The following is a 19,637-nucleotide window of genomic DNA, read 5'->3' on the forward strand; positions in this document are numbered from 1 at the left end:
GTTCTGTAAGCCACCGGCTGCGATTTTTCACATATACCTACAGTATATTTATTATCTGTGCCTCATGAATCGTGATATGTGTTAAAGGGGCCCACTGATACTCTTTCACCCGGAGACCATGAAAACCTGGAGCTGTCCCTGCACATAGATAACTAGATTCCAAACCTGTACTGATGAGTCTCTCAAGGTCAAAACAAGTCTCCGATCAGGTGATACCCAAATCATGCTTTAATCTTCCTACAACCACTAGCCGAACTATAAGAAGCCATGTAAATGATACCTTACATTGATCGCTTGGCTCCTGATCTGTGCTAATGAGACAGAAAAGACCAGAACTGGTTTCCTTAATAATTCTTTGGCAACTTGATAACCAGGCAAACCCCAGAAAGGGCAAAACTGGGTTTTGTTGAAGGGATACCCAAATTGTGTATGGAGCTTTCTGGAACCACTAGACTCACAGGGAAGCCATATATCACTATCATACTTAATATCTGTATTCTTAACTTGTCCTGATGGGTCCACAGGACAAGTACTGGTCTTCAATAAGGTGACAACGTCATACCCCGATCTTACAACAACCATGAGACAGTCTCACAGAAAAGCCTAATAAACTGCCTCTCGCACAGGTAACTGGATTCCTATCTTTCACTAATGAGGACCACAGGACCGAAACAGATCTGTCTATAGAAATTCTCAATTGTCATCTATTTCATTTTCATTTTTTTCCAAAGCTTACTGATTTTCTGTTTATTCCAGCTGATTTTACCTGATTATTTTAATAAGGCGCCTTCCCAACAAATAAGATTCTTATTCTGCACTGATGAGGTGTACAGGACCGAAGCAGATCTATCTATAGAAATTCTCAGTTATCATCTATGTCATTTAGCTTTTTTTCCCAAAGCTTCCTGATTTTCTGTTTATTCTAGCTGATTTTATCTGATTACTTTAATAAGGCGCCTTCCCAACAAATAAGATTCTTATTCTGCGCTGATGAGGTGTACAGGACCCAAGCAGATCTATCTATAGAAATTCTCAGTTATCATCTATGTCATTTAGCTTTTTTTCCCAAAGCTTCCTGATTTTCTGTTTATTCTAGCTGATTTTATCTGATTACTTTAATAAGGCGCCTTCCCAACAAATAAGATTCTTATTCTGCGCTGATGAGGTGTACAAGACCGAAACAGATTTGGCCACACATATGGTTGTCTACCATGAGAGACATTGAATTATGAGCCCGGATCATGCTGGTAGCGGTAGTTTTGCCACACAAAATTTCATACCCAATGTCCTGGGATAATGAATACATTCTCGTACGTTAAGGACCACATCTTTATTCCATTATAAAGTGCATTGGTTACAGATCGTAGATGAGACTAGGGGGCGATTCACACGGCAAAGAGGGAGACACTGAGCCGACAGCACTAGGCGGTGACAGATAGATATAGATTCCATCCTATGTCATAGAAAAATATATTGTTTGTACAACTCTTATCTATAGTCCAGTCTCAGTCCGATAACATTCTCTGAAATTTTCTGTGCTTTACCAGAAAAGAAAAATTAATTTTTTTAGTAATATAGGAGTCATACTAGGAATTGCCGCCATTGTGATGGAAGGGGGGCTGTAGAATACCGGCCAATAAATTTGTACAATTTTCCAAAATTCTTAAGTCACCGACATAAATCTACTCCCGGGGTGGATCCGGTAAAAATGTCGCCATCACGTCAAACCCTGGCCTGGGCTTCATGGCACTTTTCCATACCTATGCACCAGCTACGCTTCGGACGACCGTACCCATCCTGCTTTGCTTCTTAATTAACAGAGCATTGTGGGATTTTGCCTTGGAGAGCAGCTGCAGAGCCGGAGGTTGTCCTCCTCCTTCCCGCTTGCTCCTCCAGCCGCTTCCAGCTGTGTTGCTCTTGGTAACTGAGTGCATTGCTTTAATGACATATGGAAAAGAGGCATTTAAAAAAATGACTCAAAGAAATGACGGCGGCTTTCGAGTCCCAGCGGCCTCCGACTCCGGGATCCGTAATTAGCTGATTATGAAGCAATTCATCTATACAGAAGTCTTCCAAAAAAAAAAAAAAAAAGAGAGAATCTCTGCCAAATACGGTACTAGGGGAAAAAGCAATTCTAGCAACCGGGGGGGAGGAGGAGCTGGACGTGGCGCCATATTTATTGCTGATTCTTTAGGGAGGGGGGAAATAGAAAAAATAAGAGTCTCTGAGTTGCAATCCTGTAGAAGATCAGTTATGAGACTGGGGGGTTACAGTGGATCTCCCCATCTGACCTCGTACAGGCATCCTGAGACTTTTACATGGTCCCTGGTGACCACCATGATGGTCAGGGTCTCACGTGAGGTGTAAAGGGCGAGTTATTGTTCCATTTTTTTTTTTTTTTTGCTAATTTTACATGTGTTCCACTTGCACTTTCCGGAGAGCTCACAGTAAAAAGTTGACACGACCTCTCCAGATTTTTGGATTTGCATTATGGCATTTTGCAGCCGGTGGATCTAGATATTGAATATTGACATCTGGTTCACTAAGGTTGTTCCATGGCTGAATTCGGTAGATTTACACCCCTTGTACAGTTTCTAGAAGGGTCGTGAATGTGTCCATTTTCTTTAGGGAGCAGGAACCACCTAATTTCTAAAATGGATCATTTGCAACCTCCACACATGGGGGATACCAGACGCATTCCTCACGCCACAGATGAAATCTGCCTCTGCTCTTCCTGTTCTCCTTCTGCGTCACCCATGAGGGGCTGACGTTTTTTCAACTCTCGGTGGTACTTTGCCATCAGAGAGGCGTAGATGCACCCGTAAGCCGCTGCAACCACCATCATGATGCAAACCACACCACAGACCACTCCAGCAATAATCACAGTGCCGATAGCTCGCCGGACGCTAGCAGGGCGGTACCTCTGTTTTTGAGGACAGTCTGGACTCGGTTCTGGCTCTGCATGGGCGGGGCTTGTTTTAGTGCAGGGCGAAGCCGGCCTATCAGCAGGCCCTGAATTGTTCTCATCCTCTAACTGTGAGCAGTAGCTGAACATCTCCACGGGGACCATGCGTATGTCCCTCCCCCGCAGCTCCTTTGGAAGGGTGCACTGCAGCTCGTCAATTTTCCCCCCTGTAGGGATAGTAAATGGGGAGAACGGTTAATTTCTTGCTGGATTCTAAAACGTTCACGGTCATGGACGAACCCTGGTTGGCTGCATCCATTTTTTTATGGATTGTGAGAACCTACTTAAGTATAGTAGATAGGGGTCCCATGTGGCTAGGCGTATGGATGCGTAGACCCGCACCAGAAAGTGAGCCCCAGTTTAATTTTTGCTATGGAGCCCCATCAAAGGACCCTGTGTTCCTTTTATTGGACCTCTACCTGGACAACATTACTAAGGGTTCTTGTCTGGTTCCCAGATAAAGAGATTAATTTTTTTTTACCCTAACGTAAAATTTGTATCAGGTTTTTCTATCTAATAGGGCTCAGAGCTCAGGAGGACCACAGAAGGTCACCAATGGACAGCATCAGATCTCTGAGATCCAGTGGAGATCCACAAGGTCTGGAGGAGATCAGTGGCTTGATTGGAAAGGTGCCACCAGAGAATCTGGACATAAGTGTAGCTTATTGCCACCATCTTTCTGGTGTCCTCATATCTTCTCCGGGACCAAGGAAGACCACTACTTCTACACCTGTGCTATGACATCTAAACCCAAAAGGAAATGGAGCACATGGGACCCTAGGGCTGAAGAAAAGGGACTTTGTGAGGACTGGTGACCTCGGAGCTCCGGGCGGCTTACCTCGGTAAGAGAACCACTCCATCCAGTGCTTGAAGTCTCGAAGGTTGCAGTCGCACTCCCATGGATTGTCACCGAGCTGAATGTTCTCCAATCCACCGAGAGGCTCGAAGGTCATCCGCTCCAGGCTCTGCAGACGATTGGAGCGTAGGGACAACCAGTGCAGGGTGGGTAGGTCATCAAATAATCCCGAGGGCAGTAAGGACAAGAAATTGAGGGAGAGGTCCAGCCGACGAAGCTGCTGCAGCCCCTGGAGGAGCTCACGCTCCAGGCTGCGGATGCTGTTGTTGCGCAGCCGTATCTCCGTAAGGTTCACCAGGTCCCCAAACACCTGCGGTGGCAGCTGGTCCAGGTAATTGTTGGAGAGGTCCAAACGGTGCAAAGACGTCAGATTGGAAAAGGGGCCTCCAGACAAGGAACTTATCCGGTTGTTGAGGAGCAGGAGGATTCGTGTGTCCTGGGGGATGTCCACGGGGACAGATGTGAGTCCTCGTCCGCTGCAGTCCACCTCCATGCTGCTGCTGTTACAGGTGCAAAATGGCGGGCAGGTGAAGAAGGATGAGGCGGCACACAGAGACAGCGAGCAGAAGAGGACTGGAATAGAGAAGAGAGACAAGCAATAATGGGGTGAGAAGATTTCATTAAAGGGGGTTCCACATCTGATCACGAGCGGTCCATATGCGGCACTCATCCAGAGGGGTTCACAAACTTTTACTAAGGGGTCAGTAAATCCCTATCGATTGCCGAAATGACTTGTAATGTCAGATACAACACATTCAGAGACCGAACACCATCCACATCTAGTCCTGCTCACACAGCTGGTGAGTTTGTCACAGTGTATCAGCGCAGGCCTGAGATAAAACTGGCTCCTGTCCTGGCGCTTACCTACCCTGATACACAGTAACAAAGTCTCAGCAATGTAAGGAACTTCATCCTCTGGATGGAAATGAGAAGGTTTCTATTCACTGACATCCAAGCAGAGATCTTAACATTTTCTTTTTACAGTTGATCCCTTTTTTTCTGTTTGTCTCGGAGGATGGAGGGGTGGTCCGCGCTCGTCTGCTTCCCCCCATAATCGTCCTTCATACACATCCGCCACATTCCAGTAGGAGGTCGGGAATATCCAGCGCCCTCATCTGAGCCCTGCGGGGTTTTTGCCGCACGTTCAACGTGTATTTAAAGCTAAATTGGAGGATTTTCTGGTTCTTCGCCTCCTCCCCTGGCGGCTGCAGCGGATATTGGATGTGTGGAGCTGAATAGCCGCCTGCCGTGGCCTAGATTTCGAGCAGAGTCAGCAGAAGACCACACAGCACAGCTTACAGGGGGCACCCGGCGTGTAAGAAACAAGTGGTGGTCCATCCTGTGCCCTTGAGCATCCAGGACACTTGGGTGGGCGCCCGGCCGATGGTCACGCCAGGTTGTGCTCCTCTGCCGCCAGTGGCAGCTCTGAGGCTGGCACTAGTGGGGGCTTCTTTTTGGCTAGCACTTGGGGGCTTCCATTGTTGGCATTTGGGGACACTTATGTGGCTACCAGTTATAGGGGCTTCTTTTACTAGAACCTATGAAACTTCTGTGGCTGAAGCCTATGAAGGTGCCTCTTTGCCTACTACTTATATTGGCATCTGTGGCTACCACTTAAAGGGGCTTCTTTGGCTACCACTTATAGGGGCTTCTTTGGCTACCACTTATAGGGGCTTCTTTGGCTACCACTTATAGGGGCTTCTTTGGCTACCACTTATGGGGGCTTCTTTGGCTACCACTTATAGGGGCTTCTTTAACTACCACTTATGGGGGCTTCTTTGACTACCACTTATAGGGGCTTCTTTGGCTACCACTTATGGGGGCTTCTTTGGCTACCACTTATAGGGGCTTCTTTGCCTACCACTTATAGGGGCTTCTTTGGCTACCACTTATAGGGGCTTCTTTAACTACCACTTATGGGGGCTTCTTTGACTACCACTTATAGGGGCTTCTTTGGCTACCACTTATATTGGCATCTGTGGCTACCACTTAAAGGGGCTTCTTTGGCTACCACTTATATTGGCATCTGTGGCTACCACTTAAAGGGGCTTCTTTGGCTACCACTTATAGGGGCTTCTTTGGCTACCACTTATGGGGGCTTCTTTGGCTACCACTTATAGGGGCTTCTTTAACTACCACTTATGGGGGCTTCTTTGACTACCACTTATAGGGGCTTCTTTGGCTACCACTTATGGGGGCTTCTTTGGCTACCACTTATAGGGGCTTCTTTAACTACCACTTATAGGGGCCTCTTTGCCTACTACTTATATTGGCATCTGTGGCTACCACTTAAAGGGGCTTCTTTGGCTACCACTTATAGGGGCTTCTTTGGCTACCACTTATGGGGGCTTCTTTGGCTACCACTTATAGGGGCTTCTTTAACTACCACTTATGGGGGCTTCTTTGACTACCACTTATAGGGGCTTCTTTGGCTACCACTTATGGGGGCTTCTTTGGCTACCACTTATAGGGGCTTCTTTAACTACCACTCATGGGGGCTTCTTTGACTACCACTTATAGGGGCTTCTTTGGCTACCACTTATGGGGGCTTCTTTGGCTACCACTTATAGGGGCTTCTTTAACTACCACTTATGGGGGCTTCTTTGACTACCACTTATAGGGGCTTCTTTGCCTACTACTTATATTGGCATCTGTGGCTACCACTTATAGGGGCTTCTTTGGCTACCACTTATAGGGATTTCTTAGGCTACCACTTATAGGGGCTTCTTTGGCTACCACTTATAGGGGCTTCTTTAACTACCACTTATGGGGGCTTCTTTGACTACCACTTATAGGGGCCTCTTTGCCTACTACTTATATTGGCATCTGTGGCTACCACTTATAGGGGCTTCTTTGGCTACCACTTATAGGGATTTCTTAGGCTACCACTTATAGGGGCTTCTTTGGCTACCACTTATAGGGGCTTCTTTGGCTACCACTTATAGGGGCTTTTTTGGCTACCACTTATAGAGGTTTCTTTGACTACCACCCACTTATAGGGGATTCTTTGGCTACCACTTATAGAGGTTTCTTTGACTACCACTTATAGGGGCTTCTTTGGCTACCACTTATAGAGGTTTCTTTGGTTACCACTTATAGGGGCTTCTTTGGCTACCTCTTATGGGGGCTTCTTTGGCTACCACTTATGGGGGCTTCTTTGGCAACCACTTATAGGGATTTCTTAGGCTACCACTTATAGGGGCTTCTTTGGCTACCACTTATAGGGGCTTCTTTGGCTACCACTTATAGGGGCTTCTTTGGCTACCACTTATAGGGGCTTCTTTGGCTACCACTTATAGGGGCTTCTTTGGCTACCACTTATAGGTGCTTCTTTGGCTACCACTTATAGGGGCTTCTTTGGCTACCACTTATGGGGGCTTCTTTGGCTACCAGTTATGGGGGTTTCTTGGCTACCACTTAATGGGGCCACTGATGCTGACACTTCTGAGACCTCTCAGGATGACACGTGGAGGTTTTTTGGCCACAACTTGGCACTCGGGGAATTCTGTGGTTGACATTTATGGGACTTGCGCTGCTAGCACATAGGGGTCTTTTTAAGATTAGCACTTATGGGGGCCACCAATACTAACAATTACGGTGCTTCTATGACTGCGTTTATGGAAATTTTTGCGACCACCACTTTTGGGATCTTCGGTGAATAGCATCTTGTGGGCTTCTTTGGGTCTTCTGGCACATATTCGCCTCCTTTTGGCTACCATTTATGGCTTTTGTGGCTGTCTGAGTGGGGGGATAGTAATAATTTTTTGCAGACATATCCAGTGTTTTACATAAAGACCCCCGAGCCGTCTGTCCTCATTATTTTGTGGTCTTATTTAATAGATATTTCCGGCTCGGTGACAATCGCATCTGCCGGATTTAGACTATTTAATGAGTGAGAAGGTTGAATAAGAAAAAGCGGGTGCGACGGCCCCAAAATCCAACTATAATACATTGCAGCCACTGCTAGGGTTGTCAGCCAGCTTTCCACAGACCCTGAATGGATTTCTATTCTCTTTTATTTCTTGTCAGTTTCTCTTCTTCAGGTCTCCAGGTATAAAACCTCCGTGACCAGAGTCTCTGAATCTTTTATGTAGACGAGAAATGCGTCGTATTGTTCAAAGAGGCCGGAGTGGCTTCTCATGTAACAGATCCAAGTGACACTGGTCCCGGAGGTCCATCTCTGCCTAGAAATCCACCGATCAGCAACATAAATATTTAGTGAGAGGTGTCGCTGTTACAACGGATCTTATATACAACAAGCAGAAGGAAGGAAAATATCCTCCCCTGGTAGATCACCGCCCGGCAGCATCCATTAATCATAGTTATATCTTGTATTATACTCCAGAGCTGCACTCACTATTCTGCTGGTGCAGTCACTGTGTACATACATTACTGATCCTGAGTTACATCCTGTATTATACTCCAGAGCTGCACTCACTATTCTGCTGGTGCAGTCACTGTGTACATACATTACTGATCCTGAGTTACATCCTGTATTATACCCCAGAGCTGCACTCACTATTCTGCTGGTGCATTCACTGTGTACATACATTACTGATCCTGAGTTACATCCTGTATTATACCCCAGAGCTGCACTCACTATTCTGCTGGTGCAGTCACTGTGTACATACATTACATTACTGATCCTGAGTTACATCCTGTATTATGCTCCAGAGCTGCACTCACTATTCTGCTGGTGCAGTCACTGTGTATATACATTACATTACTGATCCTGAGTTACATCCTGTATTATACCCCAGAGCTGCACTCACTATTCTGCTGGTGCAGTCAATGTGTACATACATTACATTACTGATCCTGAGTTACATTCTGTATTATACTCCAGAGCTGCACTCACTATTCTGCTGGTGCAGTCACTGTGTACATACATTACATTACTGATTCTGAATTACATCCTGTATTATACTCCAGAGCTGCACTCACTATTCTGCTGGTGCAGTCACTGTGTACATACATGACATTACCAATCCTGAGTTACATCCTGTATTATACTCCTGAGCTGCACTCAATATTCTGCTGGTGCAGTCACTGTGTACATACATTACTGATCCTGAGTTACATCCTGTATTATACTCCAGAGCTGCACTCACTATTCTGCTGGTGCAGTCACTGTGTACATACATGACATTACCAATCCTGAGTTACCTCTTGTATTATACTCCAGAGCTGCACTCACTATTCTGCTGGTGCATTCACTGTGTACATACATTACTGACCCTGAGTTACATCCTGTATTATACCCCAGAGTTGCACTCACTATTCTGCTGGTGCAGTCACTGTGTACATACATTACATTACTGATCCTGAGTTACATCCTGTATTATGCTCCAGAGCTGCACTCACTATTCTGCTGGTGCAGTCACTGTGTATATACATTACATTACTGATCCTGAGTTACATCCTGTATTATACCCCAGAGCTGCACTCACTATTCTGCTGGTGCAGTCAATGTGTACATACATTACATTACTGATCCTGAGTTACATTCTGTATTATACTCCAGAGCTGCACTCACTATTCTGCTGGTGCAGTCACTGTGTACATACATTACATTACTGATTCTGAATTACATCCTGTATTATACTCCAGAGCTGCACTCACTATTCTGCTGGTGCAGTCACTGTGTACATACATGACATTACCAATCCTGAGTTACATCCTGTATTATACTCCTGAGCTGCACTCAATATTCTGCTGGTGCAGTCACTGTGTACATACATTACTGATCCTGAGTTACATCCTGTATTATACTCCAGAGCTGCACTCACTATTCTGCTGGTGCAGTCACTGTGTACATACATGACATTACCAATCCTGAGTTACCTCTTGTATTATACTCCAGAGCTGCACTCACTATTCTGCTGGTGCATTCACTGTGTACATACATTACTGACCCTGAGTTACATCCTGTATTATACCCCAGAGTTGCACTCACTATTCTGCTGGTGCAGTCACTGTGTACATACATTACATTACTGATCCTGAGTTACATCCTGTATTATGCTCCAGAGCTGCACTCACTATTCTGCTGGTGCAGTCACTGTGTATATACATTACATTACTGATCCTGAGTTACATCCTGTATTATACCCCAGAGCTGCACTCACTATTCTGCTGGTGCAGTCAATGTGTACATACATTACATTACTGATCCTGAGTTACATTCTGTATTATACTCCAGAGCTGCACTCACTATTCTGCTGGTGCAGTCACTGTGTACATACATTACATTACTGATTCTGAATTACATCCTGTATTATACTCCAGAGCTGCACTCACTATTCTGCTGGTGCAGTCACTGTGTACATACATGACATTACCAATCCTGAGTTACATCCTGTATTATACTCCTGAGCTGCACTCAATATTCTGCTGGTGCAGTCACTGTGTACATACATTACTGATCCTGAGTTACATCCTGTATTATACTCCAGAGCTGCACTCACTATTCTGCTGGTGCAGTCACTGTGTACATACATGACATTACCAATCCTGAGTTACCTCTTGTATTATACTCCAGAGCTGCACTCACTATTCTGCTGGTGCAGTCAGTTTGTACATACATTACATTACTGATTCTGAGTTACATCCTGTATTATACTCCAGAGCTGCACTCACTATTCTGCTGGTGCAGTCACTGTGTACATACATGACATTACCAATCCTGAGTTACATCCTGTATCATACTCCTGAGCTGCACTCAATATTCTGCTGGTGCAGTCACTGTGTGCATACATTACATTACTTATCCTGTACTGATCCTGAGTTACATCCTGTATTATACCCCAGAGCTGCACTCACTATTCTGCTGGTGCAGTCACTATGTACATACATTACATTACTCATCCTGAGTTACCTCCTGTATTATACTCCAGAGCTGCACTCACTAATCTGCTGATGCAGTCACTGTGTACATACATTTCATTACTGATCCTGAGTTACCTCCTGTATTATACTCCAGAGCTGCACTCACTATTCTGCTGGTGCAGTCACTGTGTACATACATTACATTACTGATCCTGAGTCACATCCTGTATTATACTCCAGAGCTGCACTCAATATTCTGCTGGTGCAGTCACTGTGTACATACATGACATTACCAATCCTGAGTTACCTCTTGTATTATACTCCAGAGCTGCACTCACTATTCTGCTGGTGCAGTCAGTTTGTACATACATTACATTACTGATCCTGAGTTACCTCCTGTATTATACTCCAGAGCTGCACTCACTATTCTGCTGGTGCAGTCACTGTGTACATACATTACATTACTGACCCTGAGTTACATCCTGTATTATACCCCAGAGCTGCACTCACTATTCTGCTGGTGCAGTCACTGTGTACATACATTACTGATCCTGAGTTACATCCTGTATTATACTCCAGAGCTGCACTCACTATTCTGCTGGTGCAGTCACTGTGTACATACATTACATTACTGATCCTGAGTTACATCCTGTATTATACCCCAGAGCTGCACTCACTATTCTGCTGGTGCAGTCACTGTGTACATACATTACATTACTGATCCTGAGTTACATCATGTATTATACCCCAGAGCTGCACTCACTATTCTGCTGGTGCAGTCACTGTGTACATACATTACTGATCCTGAGTTACATCATGTATTATACCCCAGAGCTGCACTCACTATTCTGCTGGTGCAGTCACTGTGTACATACATCACATTACTGATCCTGAGTTACATCCTGTATTATACTCCAGAGCTGCACTCACTATTCTGCTGGTGCAGTCACTGTCTACATACATTACATTACTTATCACACACTATACCGTCATAGTTTTAGTAATGCAGAGTTGTTATATCTGGGGCCTTAATGTAACATCTGTCACACCTTTCATGCACCAGCAGTGGTTTTTGAATAACATGCTGCTTTTAGGGTAAAACAGCGCCCCCATGTCCAGTGGTGATATTTGGTATTGCAACTCCACCTTAGTCATTGATGTAGGTAAGTCATACGGGGGTCACATTTCCATGTAGCCCTAACTCCTGGGAGTCAGAGGGTTGGTGTCTCTCCTTCTGGTGCCAGGGTCTTCAGTATGGGGGCTGACCGTATATCTGGGGGCCAGGGCTGTAGATGCTGCATTATCGCCCTGATTTATTATTCTGCACGAGGGCCCGACCAGAAATGAATGCGCATTACTTTACTTGCTGTATCTGATCTTTCAAACGTCACCTTTTCCAGCCTGGATGCTGGAGGGTCCCGATGTCGCCTTACCAGCCGGTGAGGAGCGACCCCAGGGCACGGAGGGGCAGCGGTGATGAAGTGCGCTTTTAATTTTGCTGTGAATTTTTCTATTTAACTTCAAAGTGTCTAAAGTGAAATGTTTGAATGTTTCATTAGATAAATGATTAGCGGCTGCTCCTCGATGCTTCATCTTTCCTCTGGGCTACAGATAAATGGAGCTGACGGAAGGGAGATAGATGAAGCGTTCCTCACAGTAAACCTCTCCAGTGCCGGGTCACTGTATAGGAATATCCATAAGGCCAGTGTTAGGAGCTACTGTAGGAGGGGGCTAACCGCCAAATTGTTCATACTGGCCCTATTATCTCTACCTATAAGGGTGCAAAAAGCTCATCCCTTCAACTCAAGTCATTGTATGCAACCACCACTAAGGGGAGCTCCCTGTATACAGAGATACATGATAAGATCCTGTCTGCAGTCACCACTAGGGGGAGCTCCCTGTATACAGAGATACGTGATAAGATCCTGTCTGCAGCCACCACTAGGGAGAGTTCTGTGTATACAGAGATACATGATAAGATCCTGTCTGCAGCCACCACTAGGTGGAGCTCCCTGTATACAGAGATACATGATAAGATCCTGTCTGCAGTCACCACTAGGGGGAGCTCCCTGTATACAGAGATACATGATAAGATCCTGTCTGCAGCCACCACTGGGAGGAGCTCCCTGTATACAGAGATACATGATAAGATCCTGTCTGCAGCCACCACTAAGGGGAGCTCCCTGTATACAGAGATACATAATAAGATCCTGTCTGCAGCCACCACTGGGAGGAGCTCCCTGTATACAGAGATACATGATAAGATCCTGTCTGCAGCCACCACTAGGGGGAGCTCCCTGTATACAGAGATACATGATAAGGCCCTGTCTAGAGCCACCACTAGGGGGAGCTCCCTGTATACAGACATAATAAGATTCTGTCTGCAGCCACCACTAGGAGAAGCTCCCTGTATACAAACATAGATAAGACCCTGTCTAGAGCCACCACTAGGGGGATCTCCCTTTATACAGACATAGTAAGATCCTGTCTGTAGCCACCACTAGGGGGAGCTCCCTGTATGCAGATACAGGATAAGATCCTGTTTGTAGCCACCACTAGGGGGAGCTCCCTGTATGCAGAGATACATGATAAGATTCTGTCTGCAGCCACCACTAGGGGGAGCTCCCTGTATACAGAGATACATGATAAGATCCTGTCTGCAGTCACCACTAGGGGGAGCTCCCTGTATACATAGATACATGATAATATCCTGTCTGCAGTCACCACTAGGGGGAGCTCCCTGTATACATAGATACATAAGATCCTGTCTGCAGTCACCACTAGGGGGAGCTCCCTGTATACATAGATACATGATAAGATCCTGTCTGCAGTCACCACTAGGGGGAGCTCCCTGTATACAGAGATACATGATAAGATCCTGTCTGCAGCCACCACTAGGGGGAGCTCCCTGTATACATAGATACATGATAAGATCCTGTCTGCAGTCACCACTAGGGGGAGCTCCCTGTATACAGAGATGCATGATAAGATCCTGTCTGCAGCCACCACTAGGGGGAGCTCCCTGTATACAGAGATACATGATAAGATCCTGTCTGCAGCCACCACTAGGGGGAGCTCCCTGTATACAGAGATGCATGATAAGATCCTGTCTGCAGTCACCACTAGGGGGAGCTCCCTGTATACATAGATACATGATAAGATCCTGTCTGCAGCCACCACTAGGGGGAGCTCCCTGTATACAGAGATACATGATAAGATCCTGTCTGCAGTCACCACTAGGGGGAGCTCCCTGTATACAGAGATACATGATAAGATCCTGTCTGCAGTCACCACTAGAGGGAGCTCCCTGTATACAGAGATACTTGATAAGATCCTGTCTGCAGTCACCACTAGGGGGAGCTCCCTGTATACAGAGATACATGATAAGATCCTGTCTGTAGCCACCACTAGGGGGAGCTCTCTGTATACAGAGATACATGATAAGATCCTGTCTGCAGCCACCACTTGGGGGGAGCTCCCTGTATACAGAGATACATGATAAGATCCTGTCTGCAGCCACCACTAGGGGGAGCTCCCTGTATACAGAGATACATGATAAGATCCTGTCTGCAGCCACCACTAGGGGGAGCTCCCTGTATACAGAGATACATAATAAGATCCTGTCTGCAGCCACCACTAGGAGGAGCTCCCTGTATACAGAGATACATGATAAGATCCTGTCTGCAGCCACCACTAGGGGGAGCTCCCTGTATACAGAGATACATGATAAGACCCTGTCTAGAGCCACCACTAGGGGGAGCTCCCTTTATACAGACATAATAAGATCCTGTCTGTAGCCACCACTAGGGGGAGCTCCCTGTATACAGAGATACATGATAAGATCCTGTCTGCAGCCACCACTAGGGGGAGCTCCCTGTATACAGAGATACATGATAAGATCCTGTCTGCAGTCACCACTAGGGGGAGCTCCCTATATACAGAGATACATGATAAGATCCTGTCTGCAGCCACCACTAGGGGGAGCTCCCTGTATACAGAGATACATGATAAGATCCTGTCTGCAGTCACCACTAGGGGGAGCTCCCTGTATACAGAGATACATGATAAGATCCTGTCTGCAGTCACCACTAGGGGGAGCTCCCTGTATACAGAGATACATGATAAGATCCTGTCTGCAGTCACCACTAGGGGGAGCTCCCTGTATACAGAGATACATGATAAGATCCTGTCTGCAGCCACCACTAGGGGGAGCTCCCTGTATACATAGATACATGATAAGATCCTGTCTGCAGCCACCACTAGGGGGAGCTCCCTGTATACAGAGATACATGATAAGATCCTGTCTGCAGCCACCACTAGGGGGAGCTCCCTGTATACAGAGATACATGATAAGATCCTGTCTGCAGTCACCACTAGGGGGAGCTCCCTATATACAGAGATACATGATAAGATCCTGTCTGCAGCCACCACTAGGGGGAGCTCCCTGTATACAGAGATACATGATAAGATCCTGTCTGCAGTCACCACTAGGGGGAGCTCCCTGTATACAGAGATACATGATAAGATCCTGTCTGCAGCCACCACTAGGGGGAGCTCCCTGTATACAGAGATACATAATAAGATCCTGTCTGCAGCCACCACTAGGAGGAGCTCCCTGTATACAGAGATACATGATAAGATCCTGTCTGCAGCCACCACTAGGGGGAGCTCCCTGTACACAGAGATACATGATAAGACCCTGTCTAGAGTCACCACTAGGGGGAGCTCCCTGTATACAGACATAATAAGATTCTGTCTGCAGCTACCACTAGGAGGAGCTCCCTGTATACAGAGATACATGATAAGATCCTGTCTGCAGCGACCACTAGGGGGAGCTCCCTGTATACAGAGATACATGATAAGACCCTGTCTAGAGCCACCACTAGGGGGAGCTCCCTTTATACAGACATAATAAGATCCTGTCTGTAGCCACCACTAGGGGGAGCTCCCTGTATACAGAGATACATGATAAGATCCTGTCTGCAGCCACCACTAGGGGGAGCTCCCTGTATACAGAGATACATGATAAGATCCTGTCTGCAGTCACCACTAGGGGGAGCTCCCTATATACAGAGATACATGATAAGATCCTGTCTGCAGCCACCACTAGGGGGAGCTCCCTGTATGCAGAGATACATGATAAGATCCTGTCTGCAGTCACCACTAGGGGGAGCTCCCTGTATACAGAGATACATGATAAGATCCTGTCTGCAGTCACCACTAGGGGGAGCTCCCTGTATACAGAGATACATGATAAGATCCTGTCTGCAGCCACCACTAGGGGGAGCTCCCTGTATACAGAGATACATGATAAGATCCTGTCTGCAGTCACCACTAGGGGGAGCTCCCTGTATACAGAGATACATGATAAGATCCTGTCTGCAGTCACCACTAGCGGGAGCTCCCTGTATACAGAGATACATGATAAGATCCTTTGTGCAGCCACCACTAGGGGAGCTCTTTTCTACATATATATATATATATATATATATACCCACGTTCTGGGCCGTTGCCCGGTCTGCAGGACTTTCCGAGTGATATATCTTCTCGTTCCTCCTCTGTCGGTGACGCCGCTCTGGAGTCAGGCAATCAGGGAATACGTGTGAATGAATGTCGCTATTTCTGTCCCTTCCTGGCTATTTCTGGGGCGTCGCTGGCCTTATGATAGCAGTCGTCTCCTCTCAATATCTTGCGCTGCTGCTATTGTAACACGTGATCCAGGCTTTTCTTTGGGGGTCTCATCTCCTCTCGGGGCAGCGGTTGATTGTTATTTCTGGGGGATTCTCCCTTTTATATACACATTACTTAAGGATTTTTTTCTTCCAATTAGAGCGCATGATTGGGGGCGCTGTTGCATGAAAATATATGTAAATAATCCATTGCTGGCAGTGGTGGAAAATGGTACTGCAAGTTGCAGAAGTCAGTAAATTGCTAGAAAGAAAATCTGGAGTGTCAGCCTCCAGATCATCTTAGAGGGATTGTACAGGGTTATGGAGTGTTGAATAAGGTAGTCTTAACGCATGTCTAATCCGGACCTTAGGTTGATGCCCTGTCCTTTCCACTCGTCATGCTTTACACTGCAGCTCTGCTCTTTTTAGCTATGGTCAGGGCCTCCAGCTTGGGTATTATCTAAGGTCATCTGATAGCTACCTCTTGTCTTGTGAGGAGCTCTGATTGATATCTTGTATCTCCCCCATGCTTTACACTGCATCTCTGCTAATTGTCATGTAACTTTAATTAACCCTTTGAATCCAATATTGCCTTAGTTTCTGGAGATCTCTGCTTGTTGTCATTGAATAGGAACATGGTTTACAGCCAGAGGCAGAAAACCCACCCTGACCTGATGCTTCCCACAGCTGAGGGTTTGTTACAGGTTTATCTTCTAGGAGATGGTGGGGAAGCATTGAAGACCCCAGTATTACCCACAATCCTCTGCTGCAGCCCCCGAGCCTGAACTACACGGTGCTACCTTATATCAATCCCCCATCATGGCAGCCGCCGATCTTCTCACACACACAGGTGAATATCCACTTACATGAGGTCTGTGCCCATCTGCAGGGGAAGCGTCTCCGTGGCTCCCGCATCCTGCTGTTCCGTGCCCACAGCGCTGGGGGTCTGCACCTTTACATGGGTCAGGCCGTGCAGGGTGGTCCTGGCTGCAGTCTGGCGGGACACAAGAGACACAGTCACATACAGCCCAGACTGACACCCTGATGCCTCACCTGCGCCTCCGCCCTCCTGACAGCAGCACAAACTGGATCAACAACAGGATCAACTTTCTGTACTAGAATTACAGAAACCTGCAGACATGTGGTGACGAAAGCCGGGGCTGCGTATCTGTAGAACTACAAGTGCCAGGACATCATATTACCAGGAAAATCAACAAAATCAATCCTTAAAAGATACTTTATTGACCAATCATTAAAAAGTTTTCAAAACTTCAAAAAACAGGCAAACAAAAATAGGCTTATTGCTGATTTTCAAGATCCAGCCACAAGCAGTAGAGAGTCGTTCCAATGTCAGGTAGAGGGTCACAAACGTATTTGTCCCTATAGGGCCCTATATCTCTCTCCTACCTGACAGCGGAGGTTGGCACCCTCTTGATACGCACATGGCGCCCCCGCTCCTCGGCGGCTCTCCCTAATCACACTGTTGACTCCTATGTAAATAACATCAGCTGGATCTTGAAAATCAGCAATAAGCCTGTTTTTTTAAGTTTTGAAAACTTTTTATGATTGGTCAATAAAGTATCTTTTAAGGATTGATTTTTTTGTATATGAGCCGTTGAATAATTAATCCAGAATTATATTTATTAAGAATTTTTACCAGGAAAATCAATTTATAAGCCTGCTGGATCAATCTTCTATAAACTGGTGAAGCTAGTTAGAGCATTACCATTACACCATTATTATACCCCAGAGCTGCACTCACTATTCTCCTGGTGCAGTCACTTTGTACATACATTACATTACTGATCCTGAGTTACATTCTGTATTATACTCCAGAGCTGCACTCACTATTCTGCTGGTGCAGTCACTGTGTGCATACATTACATTACTGATCCTGAGTTACATTCTGTATTATACTCCAGAGCTGCACTCACTATTCTGCTGGTGCAGTCACTGTGTGCATACATTACATTACTGATCCTGAGTTACCTCCTGTATTATACCCCAGAGCTGCACTCACTATTCTGCTGGTGCAGTCACTGTGTACATACATTACATTACTGATCCTGAGTTACATTCTGTATTATACTCCAGAGCTGCACTCACTATTCTGCTGGTGCAGTCACTGTGTACATACATTACATTACTGATCCTGAGTTACATCCTGTATTATACTCCAGAGCTGCACTCAGTATTCTGCTGGTGCAGTCACTGTGTACATACATTACATTACTGATCCTGAGTTACATCCTGTATTATGCTCCAGAGCTGCACTCACTATTCTGCTGGTGCAGTCACTGTGTACATACATTACATTACTGATCCTGAGTTACATCCTGTATTATACCCCAGAGCTGCACTCACTATTCTGCTGCTGCAGTCACTGTGTACATACATTACATTACTGATCCTGAGTTACCTCCTGTATTATACCCCAGAGCTGCACTCACTATTCTGCTGGTGCAGTCGCTGTGTACATACATTAAATTACTGATCCTGAGTTACATCCTGTATTATACTCCAGAGCTGCACTCACTATTCTGCTGGTGCAGTCACTGTGTACATACATTACATTACTGATCCTGAGTTACCTCCTGTATTATACTCCAGAGCTGCACTCACTATTCTGCTGGTGCAGTCACTGTGTACATACATTACATTACTGATCCTGAGTTGCATCCTGTATTATACTCCAGAGCTGCACTCACTATTCTGCTGGTGCAGTCACTGTGTACATACATCGCATTACTGATCCTGAGTTATATCCTGTATTATACCCCAGAGCTGCACTCACTATTCTGCTGGTGAAGTCACTGTGTACATACATCGCATTACTGATCCTGAGTTATATCCTGTATTATACCCCAGAGCTGCACTCACTATTCTGCTGGTGCAATCACTGTGTACATACATTACTGATCCTGAGTTACATCCTGTATTATACTCCAGAGCTGCACTCACTATTCTGCTGGTGCAGTCACTGTGTACATACATTACATAACTGATCCTGAGTTACATCCTGTATTATACTCCAGAGCTGCACTCACTATTCTGCTGGTGCAGTCACTGTGTGCATACATTACATTACTGATCCTGAGTTACATCCTGTATTACACTCCAGAGCTGCACTCACTATTCTGCTGGTGCAGTCACTGTGTACATACATTTCATTACTGATCCTGAGTTACATCCTGTATTATATCCCAGAGCTGCACTCACTATTCTACTGGTGCAGTCACTGTGTACATACATCGCATTACTGATCCTGAGTTACATCCTGTATTATATCCCAGAGCTGCACTCACTATTCTGCTGGTGC

At 45.9% G+C, this 19,637-nt stretch overlaps 2 protein-coding genes across 16 annotated transcripts in view; one reads left to right on the plus strand and one right to left on the minus strand.

Moving 5' to 3' along the window:
- The window catches only part of CACNA2D4 (calcium voltage-gated channel auxiliary subunit alpha2delta 4), a 235,844-nt gene that overhangs the window by 99,408 nt on the left and 116,799 nt on the right, over positions 1–19,637 (plus strand). The window lies entirely within an intron of this gene.
- Positions 1,312–19,637, minus strand: part of LRTM2 (leucine rich repeats and transmembrane domains 2) — a 39,333-nt gene continuing 21,007 nt past the window's right edge. For 2 of the 5 annotated variants that reach the window (XM_073544150.1, XM_073544148.1), the window contains exons 2-4: positions 17,185–17,312; positions 3,804–4,394; positions 1,312–3,132 (exon numbers count right to left, since the gene is read on the minus strand). In XM_073544150.1, the coding sequence (XP_073400251.1) occupies positions 2,702–3,132; positions 3,804–4,394; positions 17,185–17,233 (1,071 nt within the window). In that variant the 5' untranslated portion in view covers positions 17,234–17,312 and the 3' untranslated portion in view covers positions 1,312–2,701. Of the gene's footprint in view, positions 3,133–3,803; positions 4,395–16,143; positions 16,474–17,184; positions 17,313–17,725; positions 17,789–19,637 lie in introns of those variants that run through there. The other 3 variants (XM_073544149.1, XM_073544151.1, XM_073544152.1) reach the window with 3 other exon arrangements.

This window comes from Dendrobates tinctorius, unplaced genomic scaffold (assembly GCF_039654945.1).
Source record: "Dendrobates tinctorius isolate UK_male_01 unplaced genomic scaffold, ASM3965494v1 ptg000136l, whole genome shotgun sequence".
In the NCBI taxonomy this organism is placed as follows: domain Eukaryota; kingdom Metazoa; phylum Chordata; class Amphibia; order Anura; family Dendrobatidae; genus Dendrobates; species Dendrobates tinctorius.